We start from the raw sequence: 13750 nt of genomic DNA, 5'->3' as shown, positions 1-13750 counted from the left end.
ACCGATTTCAGCGCTATTCCTCTCATTGGGGAGGAGTACAGAAACCGGTTTAAAGAGCCCTTTATATCAATATAAAGGGCCTTGTTGTGTGGACGGGTGCAGCGTTAAATCGGTTTAACACTGCTAAAATTGGTTTAAACGCATAGTGTAGGCCAGGCCCCAGTATTAGTTTAAGAGTAACACAGCTGCATATTTACAAACTTTAGGGTTATTCATTCACAATAAACACTGCATGCAATGTAACTTTACTTTCTTGATATATAAAAAGTAGTAATCAAATACTGAGTTTATTTGTAAATCAGAAAAAACCAGCCTGGCTTAGATTTGTTTATTATACTGTGAAATAGTCAGTATATATTAGAGACAAAGTATACATGACTTCTAAGACAAAGAGAAAAAAATAAATTGATTTAAAGTTTTACTCAATATTGATCAGAAGAATCTATAAATTACCCGCTGGAAGGCATTCAGCACAAAAGCTCTGCTTCTACAATTACAGAACATGGAAGAATACAAGATGTTCTGAACTCAACAAGCCACATAACTAAAATTTAATTGTAAAAGCTCTGAAAAGACTATCTGGAAAGTTTATAAACTTGTTTTCTTCTGAGACAGATTGATTTTATCTCCAAGACTTAGGGCCATTCCCTGTAAGGAAGTAAAAAAGGAAAGATGTTCACATCTGGGATATTTCATAAAATTACTGTCATGTCAACGCCTCACCCCAAAAAAACCCCAAACACCACCATCCCTTTGTTACCAGTCTTAAACTACAAGTTCAGTATATAAAATTAATGAAACTAATTACATGGAAAAGAAAATATTTCTAATTCAGCAATGACAACATTTTATTTATTTGTTGCTACAGTTGAGTACATAGTTTCCAAAAAGCCTGAATAAGCTAAATTTGCGTACAATATCTTGCTGAAATAATGAACCACAAATAAACTATATCTTTTGCTACTAGAAAGTTGTAACATCACCCCAAAAAAGCAAGAGTCAAGAATTTTAACCCCTTGAGGTTGCACCATTTTCAAAAGTAGTCAGTCCAAATGGCAGTAATTGAAATTAGAGTGTTGGAAAAGCTCAACACTATCATAATACACACAAAACAATAATTATAAATAGACACACCAGCTCTCAACATGCTGAGCCCCCAAAAATCTTTTCCACCTACACAAAAAATGATACTAGCCCATAAACAGAATAATGTGTGTGTTGGGGTCTCAATAAAACTAACATCAGTAAGGAAATTCGAAGTTCCAGCTGCTACTCAATCAATAGTGAATTACTCCCTAGGTTAGACCAAGTCGCAGATTTAACTGAACTTAGCATCTTATGTAAGCGTTCCATTGACAACATACTACCCACTTCTATCAAAATCATTTCAAAATTCTTCCAATAGCATCATGTAAAGTAAAATGGTTCTTTTGAATCAGAAAGTCCTAAAGGAACCCTTATGATAAGCTATATAATATACTTCTAGTTATACATTAGTTTCTTCTTTATTCAAGGTTACATTTTCTAAGGACTAAAAAATTTCCACAAACTTTTTTTTTTGCAAGTGAGAATATTTTATACAAGTAGACCTCTTTTATATACACAGCAAATACAAAGAAGACCATAAGAATGACCATTCTGGACCAGATCAATGGTCCATCTAGTCCAGTATCCTGTCTTCTGACACCAGCCAGTGCCAGATACTTCTGATGAAATGGACAAGGTCAATTATTGAGTAATGCAACTGTCATTGAGTCCCAGCTTCTGCCAATCAGAGGTTTAGGGACACCCAGAACACGAAGCTGCATCCTTGACCATGTTGGATAATAGTCACTGATGGACCTGTCCTCCAGGAAATTATCTAATTCATACTTTTAGCCTTCACAACATCCCCTGGCAGGTTGACAGTGCATTGTGTGAAGAAGTACTACCTTAATGTTAGTTTTAAACCTGCTGTTTACTAATTTCATTGGGTGATGCTTAATTTGTGTGTTACGTGAAAGGGTAAATATCCCTTCTTATTCACTTTCTCCGTCCATTCATGATTTTATAGACCTCTATCATACCTTTCCTTAGTTGTCTCTTTTCTAAGCTGAACAGTCTCAGCCTTTTTAATCTCTCCTCAGATGGAAGCTGTTCCATACCCCTAATGACTTTTTTGAGATGGGGTGGCCAGAACAGCATGCCATGGCATACTATGAATTTATATAGCGGCATTATGATACTGTCTGTCTTATCATCTATCCCTTTCTTACTGGTTCCTAACAATGTTGGCTTTTTTTTTTTTAATAGAATCCTTTATTCCAACATGAGATGAAAATTACAATGGTTGTTTCAATACTTTGAGAAACAGCATGAGGGGCATACTGGTAGTACATTATGTTTTTTAATAACAAAAGAACATAGGTTTGCAAATGGAATGTGTTAATAATACAGCAAAATCTTGGACTATAATAATGCACTGCTGTATGAGGCACGTTAATTTGGTTTAAGGTACCCTGTTCCACCTAACTGTTGAACTGCTCTCCCCTCCAAATAATAATAATAAAAAAAAAGAAAGTCAACAATTGTGATGTCTAAGAGGAGTGGAGATGAAAGTTTTTAATTCAGAAAACCTAGTTTTAAAATTGAGACAGGGATTTCCTTCTTCACTTTTCCTGAAAGTTGGGAATCTAATAATACTAAAAATTAACCATAAACTACAGTGCAAGCTCTGCAAATGTTTATAGAACTTATAATAAAAATTATAGAGACAAAGCTTTAGAAAAACCTATCATTCATTACCTGACTCTTTGCACGAATTCGTATGTGGCCAGTGACGGGAGCATCTGGTCCAAGATGAATTGGCTTTTCAATGCTGACATTTGCAAGTGCATCTTCTCCAAATATGGAACGCGCATACAGATTGGCAGCCATAAAGCCACAGTAACCAGAAAGTGCCTAGAGAAAGAACACTTAAATTTAACTCTTTGCAAAAGCGTATTGTCCTTTAACAGAAACATTTTGTTCCATATTAAGCACAACTCGGTAGGTTTTTATATTTAAAACCTATCCTTCTAAATACCGCTTTTTGTAAGATACCTGGACTCTGGTTCTGAAGGAAACATTAATAGAGCTTTCTAAAATGAAAGCTGACAGATTTAATCAAGTCATTTAAATGAGATATAAGCAGCATTTTCAGGCTCTGAAGTAATGCATAGCTAAAAGGCTTTAAGAAAGATTAATTCCTACTGAAAGGAAGGAAGTCTTGACCTATTGAAAAAAATTGTGCTGACCATTCTGAAGCAGATATATTAGCTGACATTTTATTAACTGCTTCTTGCTCAACTAAAGCAAGAAAGTGGTTGAAAATTACTCAGTTACCATGAATTTCCTTTTAGCTTTCTTAGAGCATACATTTCTAAAGTGTATTAAATACTAAAGAATACTAAAATCTTCCAGACTAAACAAAGATCTATACAATTGGCAGAGGTATAAATTTAGAAACTAGACCAGGTAAATAGTCTAAAGCACACAAACTCCAAAAAGGGTACTGGAAAATACTATTCCATATAGGTTCCTATACTACGTTTATCATCATTAGTATCTTAGTGCCTTCCAATAGTGAATTAATCAACTGGACTACACATCTGTGGTTTATTGTTTGTTTTCTCATCCTCTCTCTAGAGGGAGAAGTGTGTGCAGGAGTGTGTCTGTTTGATAATGTGTGTTTTTGTTTTGAATTTTTTAAATATCTGATGTGAGTTCTAAGAAACTTATCCTATGCAACATGTGGCTTCCAAAGTTAGAATAACTCTACATTATTCAAAGAGTAAAATTAATGCCCAAGAAGAATTCAAGATGTGGGGAAAAATGCTATATTTTGGCATCCAAATCTATTTATACTTGCACAGTAATTTTACTCCAGTTTAAAAAGTGCTTGAAGAATTTTCAGCAAGTTATCTTACCTTCTCTGGGGTAAGGCATTTCATGTTGGTTGACTTTAGTATGTGCTGTAAGTATTCATTTAGATCAATGATGTTTGTATTAACTGTAACCTTCAAGAAAGAAAGAATAAGGTGTGACCATTTTCATCAGCTTCTCTGACACATTTTAAATAATTTTTGTTCTAGGACCATGGAAAAGAAAGTGTCATTGTCAGTTATTCTGTAGTACCATACTGTACTTGTTGATGACTGTAAGTCCTTTTATATTGGAGAATCTTATAAAAAGATTTCATCTTCCACCTCAGTGGTTAAGCAGGGATGGCCTCTTACTTAAATATATGGTACAAAGTATCAGTCAAAATAAGCGTACATCATATGTTGCTAAACATGTGGATAGAGTCTATCATCATGAATGGTTGCTTCAAATCTAGTTACAGCCTACATGTGTACATTTGAATTACCATACCAGAATAAGTCAGATACATGTAGTCCAGTAGCTTTTCTCTGACTGACCAATGCTAGTGTTTACTTCACTCTCCAATGAAATATAGCCACCTCTTGAAAAAAGTAGCCATTCAACACTGTACAATGATACTGTTCAACACTGTACAATGATACTGTGACAGTTTAGGACAGAAAGTGAAGAAGAGTATTGTATCCAGTTGAAACTGCCAGAGAAATTTAGGTAGGATGATCATAATTAGGGTGACCAGATGTCCTGATATTTGCGGCTTTTTCTTATATAGGCACCTATTACTCTCCCCCCTGCCCCGATTTTTCATACTTGCTATCTGGTCACCCTAATTGTCATTAGAGCAGGAACTTGGAAAAAGACACAAACTTATACTCTTAAAGTGGCATTGGAACTTTAATGACTACAAGTGGTCAGGACCTGTTTTATATGTCTTAGCGGCAAGGTGGGCTTTAGATGTTTACTTTAAACTCCATGGGAGAAGGGGGTTATTCTGCTAATTGGCCAACAAAAGCCTGAGTCAGGTAGAACTGCATGGAGGACAGGTTACTGCAAGAAAGGTTGTGTGGAGCAGTGAGAGTGAGTGTGCATCTATTTTTCCGTTTTTCATTGCTAGAAACTTTCCTGTGCCAGAATCAAACTGCCTCTGCTTTATCTCACATTGTGAAGATCCAGGATTACTCGAGGCTCAAGACCCAGGGAAGGAACTCTCAGACAAACTGGATGATGAAGTCAAGGGGAGTGAGGAAGAGAAAAGACACAGGTACAGAGGGCTTTAACTGCCTCACTATTCCAGGAAGCGCACCACACAGACTCCTCTCAAAGATCTTTTTATGATGGCTGCCCTAGCACATCAAAGCTTACACAAAACATTATGATCTTAGCTCAAACCTTGCCAAAAAATCCAGGTATCTGCTGAAAAGCAGTGCCCAAGGAGAAGGGTGCAGCTGGCACAAACAGCCAACCATAGGAACCAGTCCCTTTGAAGTTTCTCTTAGGCTAGCTCAACACTGCCTGTGCTAACAGAAGAGAGCTTAAGATCTATCATTTGGACTCAGGGAGCTCCCAGCCCCCGTGTTTAGACTCTTATTACCAGACAGAAGAAATCTAGAGTGAATAGGGAGAAAAGAAAAAACATGGGGGGAAAAAATCTGCCTGAAAAGTATGTTAGCATTCCTTTTAGTTGAGTACAATTGTAATTTGGTGTATTACAGACTGGGATTGTACACTTTTTTCCTATTTAATGACCCTAGTGAGTTGCCCAATTTGATGTGTGTGTCACATGCAAATTGCTTCAACTTTTTGACAGGGTTACTAGCCTGTTGGATATCCAGGAAGCAGTAAACAGGATATATTTTGATTTAAACAAGGCTTTTGATTACAGTCCCACATGACATTCCCACAAGAAAACTATGGAAATGCATTCAAGATTAAAGTTATAAAGTGGTTGGAAGATGATTCTCAAAAAGTAGTTATTGGGAGGGCAAGTCTAGGCAGTCCTGCAGGGACCAGTACTATTCAATATTTTCATTAATAACTTGGATAATGGAGTGGAGAATAGCCTTATAAAATAGGCAGGGAGGGGTTGAAAACACTTTGGAGGACAGCATTAGAATTCAAAACTGCCTCAAAAAAAAAAATGTGAAAATTGGTCTGAAACCAACACGATGAAATTCAATAAAGACAAGTGCAAGTTCTTCACTTAGGAAGGAAAAAACAAATGCACAACTACAAAATGTGGAATAACTGACTAGGCAGTAATACTGTGAAAAAGGATCTGGGGCCAAAGCGGATTACAAATTGAATATGAGTCAACAATGTGATGCCCCTGCAAAAAAGGCTAATATTCTTGGGCACATTAACAGGAGTGTCATATGTAAGACAAGGGAGGTAACTGTCCCACTCTACTCGGCAACAGTGAGGCGTTACTTAGAATACTGCACCCAATTTTGGGTGCCACACTTTAGGAAAGATGTGATCAAACGAGGACAGCAGCAAAAATGATAAAAGGTTTAGAAAACCTGACCTATAAGGAAAAGTTAAACAAACTGGGCATGTTTAATCTTGAGAAAAGACGACTGCGGAGACCTTATAGTCTTCAAATATGTTAAGGGCTGCTACAAAAAGGATTGTAATCTATCCTTCTCTGTGTCCACAGAAGGTAGAACAAGTAGTTATGAGCTTAATCTACAACAAGGGAGATTTAAGTTAGATATTAAGAAAACTTTCTTACTATAACTGTAGTTAAAGCTCTGAAATAAGGTTCCAGATGAGGTTCTGGAAACTACATCACTGGAGGCTTTTAAGAATTGGTTGGACAAACACCTATCATGGATGGTCTAGATTTCCTTGTTCCTGCCTCAGCGTAGATGCCTGGACTCGATGACTTCTTGAGGTCCCTTCCAGCCCTATGTTTCTATGATTCTCTGAACCCTGAAAGACGCTGAGCTTTTAAAGATTTCTGCAATGTCCACAAGAATAAGTGACAGGCTTCATACACTGTACTGCACCCCCCACTAAGCCAATTTGTGCAGCTGCAACTGAGCCTCCCTTGGATTGGAGGTAAAGCTCTACATGCACCTCAGACATAAAGCAAGGCCCAGCTTCAGCAAACAAGTGACAGGAAACCAACAGAAGAATCCGATTTTTAAAACGAATGAGCTGCATATTTTACAGCTTGGAGACTTCCTTTCATATCCTGGAGCAGCTTTTCAAATGAGGAGGTTTGGCAGAAGACAACAGTACACTAACTTATATAGGGCAAGCTATCTACAGAATGGAAACAGCTGCAACCTTCTAGTTTTAAAATGAAGCTTGGGTTATGTAAAATAACCAATGTGTTACTGAAATTATTTTTCAGTGATGGTTTTAGTTGAAAACTGTTGAGATAAGGTACTAGTGTAAAGCTAGGTAACAATGGCAAATAGAATAGATCATCGCCAAAAGAACTAACTTTGTTTTCCCATTCAAATTCTGCCCACATCTGGCGGAACTCTGCATCAGTACAAGAAGCAGGCTGGATGTAATCCATGATGTCAATGTGAATATCACTGAGGACAACACAGTTTCGGTCACTGGCTGCTCCAGATACATCATACACTGCAAACAAGAAAAACAAACCACAGGTTTACAAATTGAAAGTGGCTACAGAATTGTCAACACAAAATGAGTGTTCAGTTGAGATTTGTCAGTATAATCAACACACGCAGAGTGTTGGTCTCTGTCCTTCTAGTGGCTGGCTCCCAGAGGTTTAAAAGTTTCCTACAGCCTTTGAATTAACAGATGTGGGTCTTTTAGCTCAGGCAGAAGAGGCTCATGCTTTTAGATCCAAACAGTCTTAGGTTCAATCCCCACTGTAACCACTCGGAGGCATTGCGTTACACTAGCATACTTTTTAAAAAATATTAAAAGTTACGTTCATAATGAATCTTTTTTAAATTTAGCAATAAAACATTCTCATTGTAGAATATTTCACTTATCTTCCAGCATTAAAATTTTTTAAAATAATTCTACTTCTCTACAGAAACTTAAGTATTCTAATTTTTTTTAAGGTTCCACACAGAATTGTCTACTTACCAATATTACCAAAAATGATTCCATTTTCTGTTGACGCTACTTTGACATTAGCCTTAATGTTTGCAAAATCATGAGGAGCAAGCGTCAAAGGAGATGGTTTTTCCACTAATTTCAAGTCACCTGTTAATTTTTTTTAAAGAACAGTTTACAAACAGACAAGAGATAAAGTCCAATTAAAATCAGTTTCAGGACACAGCAGATTACCATTTCTGATCTGAATTCTAAAATCTTACCAAAATTGCAATGAAGTCAATAAATTGTAAAACACTGAACCAACATATTTGAAAGCTGAAGCACTAATGAAATGTACACATTAATTAAAACATTAGTGGCCTGATTCAAAGCCCACTGAAGTCAAATGGCGCTGGGCTTGGGCCCCTGAGCATAGGCACAGTTTAACTTCTATTTTGGGGAGTGGGCAGGGCCCACCAGAGCTCAGCCCAGTTCTGCATGGTGGGGCCTGGGAAGGGAGCACCACTTCCACCCAACTAATCTCAGCAGGCTACCCTGGGTCTAGGCGGGTGGGTGTGCAACCAAATATTGTAACTCAAAGAGGGGAAGCTCAGCTCAAAAAGTTTGAAAACCACTCAGGGTACAGGGAGGGGCTAACTAGGGACTGTTAGGGAAGAGGTAGATAGGGGCTGGGTGCAGGCGGGGAGGGTAGCTCAGTGTGCATGAAAAGGGGCAGATAGGGGCTGTTTGCTGGGAGGGCCTTCCCCTTCAGTCATTGCTCCCCTAGGGCTCTGTCAGCCATGGAGCCAGGTCAACCGCCCAGGTGGCTCTTACTGGCTGCATGAGCAGTCAAAAGGGGCTGGGAGCTGAGGAGCAGCTGCAGCCCCAGTAACCAGCAGGAGGAGATGGGGGAGTGCTGTGGCTGCCTGCTCCATGGCACAAGCAAGAGCAGCAGCCGTCCTGCACTGCTGCTTCTTGACTCTGATCTGGCCAGGTAGTGGGAGAGGAGCAGGAAGCGGGGAAGTGTGGAGCTGGCTCCTGGGACTGCCCTGCTCTGCCACTGCAGTTGGGGGTGGGGACAAGGCCCCCTAGGCACCCTCCAACACTTCCCATGGGTTTGGAGCTTCTGCCCTACAGGGTATCGGGGCTTGGGGCGCCCCAGCTGGGAACCACTGGTCTATAATATCAACATATTAAATGTATAAAACTGATGTGAAGGAAAATAAAGACAGAAAAAAGCTTATTTGACACACACACTGCAGTCTCCATGTGAAATTCAAGTCATGTGCCCATTCTGATTCCCCCCCAGATTTTAGTCTGAGATTAGTACTTATGAAAGGTGATGGAAATGCCTAGGTCCCTTATTCATTTATAGAGCAGATAAAACATGTGCAGCAACAGTCCAAGTTTCCCCACACTGCCTTGCCAACTTGCTTCAACCCTGACTGCGAAGCAAGTACAGGAAGAAGACTGCCCAGAAGGCACATGATCACGTTATCGGTACCAGCAGAAGAAAGTTTACTTGCTCCATGAAAAATCAATTCTTTAAAAAGCATTTTAAAATACCTTTTAAGATGATAAGTAGTTGGTTTTATTAAACAATTCTTTAGGCATTTATAATATGAGATGCAATTTCTTGTACTTCAACAATGTCCACTGCTTAATTTCAGACCTAATTATATCAACAAATATTCTTGTTGCACTAGATTATTCCTTACCCAGTGTGGCTAGTTCTAATGTGCAGTTCTGCAAAGTATCACTGGTCTGGTTTACTACAAGCACATCCAATACAATATCATACTGGTTGACATGAACATATGCTTCTGCATAGACAGGATCTGAGAAACCTGTCAACTGAGTAACCTGTCAAGGAAAGAAGATTAATACAAATTGTTGAAGTATCTTTCCCCATTGCCAGTTAAAAAAGTTGAACATGGTCACACAAGTGCAGAGACAGAACAAAAACAAGAGAAAAATATTTGCTAAGACAGATGAGACTGAGACAAAATTGCTAATTAAACAAGAGATCTGTACAAAGACCACCTTTAGTTTTGTACTATTAGCTTACTGTTTTTGTATTTAAACTCCTGCCTCTGAAAAAACTAAACTCTTCACCCTATCAATAGAAGTTTCGTCAACAAACTGATTAATGATTTTTTAAAAGTAATCAATTTAAGAACCATTAAAAGTTCATAAATTTCACTGTTAAGAGAGGGTCTTCAAGTATGAAAAGATTAACTAAATAGGCAATAGACCTCCCCTCATATGCATATACTTTTTTTTGTAAAATGTGAGTTAAAGTTCAGAATACATATCAGACCCTTAAGGATTAAAAAAATGCCCTCTAAACCACAGAATCTCTGCCCCTCCAACTTACAATAATGTTACAGTTATTGTTTAAAAACACAAACATTAGAAACCCAGAAAATGCTGAGTTATGATTAAACTGAATGAAAACCAAATATTGGAAAGTCTTCTCTGGGAAGTTTCTTAGGTTTGTTTTTGATTTTTTTTAAGATATTTCTGCTTCCTGGTCCCCAGAGTGGGTAGCGAAGTAGGGGTTCTTTCCCTTGGACCCTCCTGAATGGCTTCTGAGGAATAGAAGGCAGGAAAGTGGAGCAAAAAAAATACTGCATGGGACCAAAAAAGCCTCAGGATACGGGGAGGAAGGAACAGGATCTTCACTCCATGGCACTCCATGGCACCACCCTAATAAACCATACCTGGCTTTTGAGCCATCCAACAAACTCAAGGTCTCCACATCACACCACCTCACCACTTCCTGGTTTCTCTTCTCCAATTCCCACCTCCCCCAACCTATAACATGGGGCCAAGGGAACATCATGAAGCACAGGAACAAAAGAATTCTTCACTTCTCAGGACCCCCCACCTTCCCCTCCAACAACTAAACCTAACTGAACTTTTCAGATACCTGATGAGCTTAATTAGGTTCCTTAGCCCTCACAAACCCAATTGTCAACATTTGACGCTAGGTGTGAGCAATACACTTACAAAAATAAGATACTGAACTATACATTACCTTGTTGAGTTTGGATGCCAAAGGATCAGCAGCTTCTTTTCTTTGTGTGGTCCCCATTGCTGCCAGAAGGCTCAGCTGAAATTGGTCTTCCTTTGAGTTCATTTCATTTTTAGCAGTAAGCTGCATGAAGGAAATGGGGTCATCTGGCTGAACTGTCACATTCCTCTTCTCTGACTCTTTCTGTGGTAAGAAAGCAAAGTATTAATTCTATCTTCTAACGTACACTGAAGTAGTGAACTTTAGGTAGCTCCTGGAGTATCCCTGGATGTGAGCTTACTTCAAAATTCAAGCATCCAAAAGTTTATGATTACAGAATGAAATTTACAATATCTCACCTTCTGAGAAAGTTTCTCCTCTTCTAGTTTAGCTGACAGCATATGAGAAAGAGACTGTCTGCACTCCTTGTTGAAAATATCATTCATTAGAGGAGAACATTCTGACAAAACCTTCAGACATAGAGAGATACGATCCACGTCGTCATCTGTAATTGGCTTCTTGGGAAGAGAGGACTTACCCAAATGGAGAATAGTGGCCATTAGCAACATAGCCTCGGCAATAAAAGACTAAAGGTGGAAAGGATAGAGGAAGGGGGATATTAAATCTTATATATTCTTAAAATTGTAGAAATATTTACATTTGTTTTAACATTCAAGTTTAAAATATAGTTAAAAATTAAAACTATATCCCAGCAGGTAAGATTTGTGTCAGTGACTTGTTGCTTAGAACCCAAGAGACCTGCCAGTCATACCAGTCGGAAAGTAGTAAGAAATATTTAGTTGAAGTTGATCCTGCTTTGAGCAGGAGGTTGGACTAGATGACCTCCTGAGGTCTCTTCCAACCGCATGATTCTATGATTCGTCTAGGATTCTATCTGGGACTAGATTAATTATCATCAAACACTCAAGGAACGTAAGCATTTCATTTTTGGGCCTTCCTCAAAAGCTTATCATCAGACCTGTAAGACCTGCCAGAGGAAGTGTGACTTACATTTTGTTTCTTCTTTTCTTGAACAAGAGCCACATAGCGTAGAGCAATCTTAGTCAAAGTTGTGGCAAGGGAGGCAGCAACAAAGAAATCCCCATCCAGCAAGAATCCTCGTAATGGAGGTCTGCAGAGAAAGTCAATCATGGGGTGTTCCTTCTCTCTCCTCCTTTTTTTCACATTTTACTTTAGCTCTCATATTGTGAGACCAGTGTTGTACAGACAGTTTGGAAGGTCTCAGAGACTAAGTGAAGTTTTACATACACTGGCAGTGAGACGGGAAGTGGAAAGAACAAAGGACAACTTTCACTTTTATCATCAAAGGATCTCACGGCTTTGTACCAGTATGAGCTAACTAAGCCACAAAATAACTCACTGTGAAGTATATAAGAATATAGTAATCATTTCACCCACTAGTGAGACAGAACATGCAACTGTTTAGCAGAGTACAGGAACATTAAGCAAAAAATTAGGTAACAAGTGACAAACACCATACCCAATTAAAATTGCAGGGGGAATTTAGGTAGACAGAATGTAATTTACCCGAATTGGAATTTGGCCAGTACATCAGAGTTAACAAATATACTTTTACAAGAAGTGCCATGTGTTGACTAAAGATAACAAGTGGTCTAAGTATCATCTGGAAGATAATAGCCTTCAATAGGGCAATGGTCTTTGCCATAAAGCTCAGGTATTAACTCAGCACTGAACAGAGAGGGAGAGACTAAAACAGAAAAGGAAATAATACTAAGACTTATGGATAAAATTATGGAGAAATGGAGGAAAAGAAAGAATGACAGACGAGAAGACAGAAACTGGAGAATGTAAGAGAGGAAAAAACTCATATTTTCACTGCCAGTCCACATCATAAAGCTACAGACCAACCCAGGATTAAAAGAAAATATTAAACTAGATCAGTCTGTATCACAGAAAAATGAGTTTCAGCCTAAATGAACTGTTTTCTGGAAAAGCGGAAACAACTAGAAAATGTGGCAATTTCCATATTTTATTGCAGCTACAGTGCCACATTTTGGCCTAGTATCAATCCACTCTGTTTTGTTTGCACATCTAAGAACTAAAAGGGTGATAGTTTTGCTATTAGAGATTGACATAAGTAAGGAGGATATGGAGGGGCAACAGAGCAATGAATGTTTCAAACACACACCAAAACCCTCTCCTAGGAAGAAATGTTTAGCTGGAGAATACATGCAGAAGTTCCTTTTCAGACAGAGAAGAATTCTGGAAAGGCTTTAGTATTTTAACCATTTTTAATGTAGCTACCACTAATAAAATATAAAATGCCTAGTTACCTATCTTCTTCCTTTTTGGCAGGTCGGGAACTACTGAGGGCACTCTGTGTAGCATAGGTGCCCATCTCTGTCACCAATTTTTGGGCTGGACTCACAGTCACCTCCTCTTCAGGTTTCAGATCACCAGCTTCTTTCTTTATTTCAGATTCCACTATTGGGATCTGACAATGAACAACAGGAGACATTAAATATATGCTAAATTAACAAAGAATTCAGTAAAGAATTTGAATATAAAGACAATCTTTCTGTTTTAAGGAAAGCAGCCTTTTTTTCATAGAAGTGTTGTCACTTCTCCACCTCTTAAACAGGGATAGGTCAATTACAGCATAATAATTTGGACTGTTTTTAAAAATTTCTTTTAGACGGGGGCGTTAATGTATCCAGGAGCTCATTCCAAAACAGAAATAAGCCTTGCCCCCACTAAACTGTCTTGGATGCCTTTTACAAATTAAAACCTCATGTACTCGCCATTCGTAAGCAGACACACACTAGT

At 38.4% G+C, this 13750-nt stretch overlaps 1 protein-coding gene across 1 annotated transcript in view; it reads right to left on the bottom strand.

The window, feature by feature from the left end:
- Positions 1–313: 313 nt before the first annotated feature.
- The window catches only part of COPB1 (COPI coat complex subunit beta 1), a 39739-nt gene continuing 26302 nt past the window's right edge, over positions 314–13750 (bottom strand). Inside the window, exons 13-22 of the mRNA XM_032767126.2 lie at positions 13258–13418; positions 11954–12074; positions 11302–11529; positions 10967–11146; positions 9645–9789; positions 7975–8094; positions 7352–7497; positions 3948–4037; positions 2785–2940; positions 314–648 (exon numbers count right to left, since the gene is read on the bottom strand). Coding sequence (XP_032623017.1) covers positions 589–648; positions 2785–2940; positions 3948–4037; positions 7352–7497; positions 7975–8094; positions 9645–9789; positions 10967–11146; positions 11302–11529; positions 11954–12074; positions 13258–13418 — 1407 coding nt within the window. The 3' untranslated portion in view covers positions 314–588. The remainder of the gene's footprint in view (positions 649–2784; positions 2941–3947; positions 4038–7351; positions 7498–7974; positions 8095–9644; positions 9790–10966; positions 11147–11301; positions 11530–11953; positions 12075–13257; positions 13419–13750) is intronic.

The sequence above is a fragment of the Chelonoidis abingdonii genome, chromosome 4, assembly GCF_003597395.2.
Source record: "Chelonoidis abingdonii isolate Lonesome George chromosome 4, CheloAbing_2.0, whole genome shotgun sequence".
NCBI lineage: Eukaryota > Metazoa > Chordata > Testudines > Testudinidae > Chelonoidis > Chelonoidis abingdonii.
Note: the sequence above shows the minus strand (reverse complement) of the source record. Positions and strands in the feature narration are given on the sequence as shown.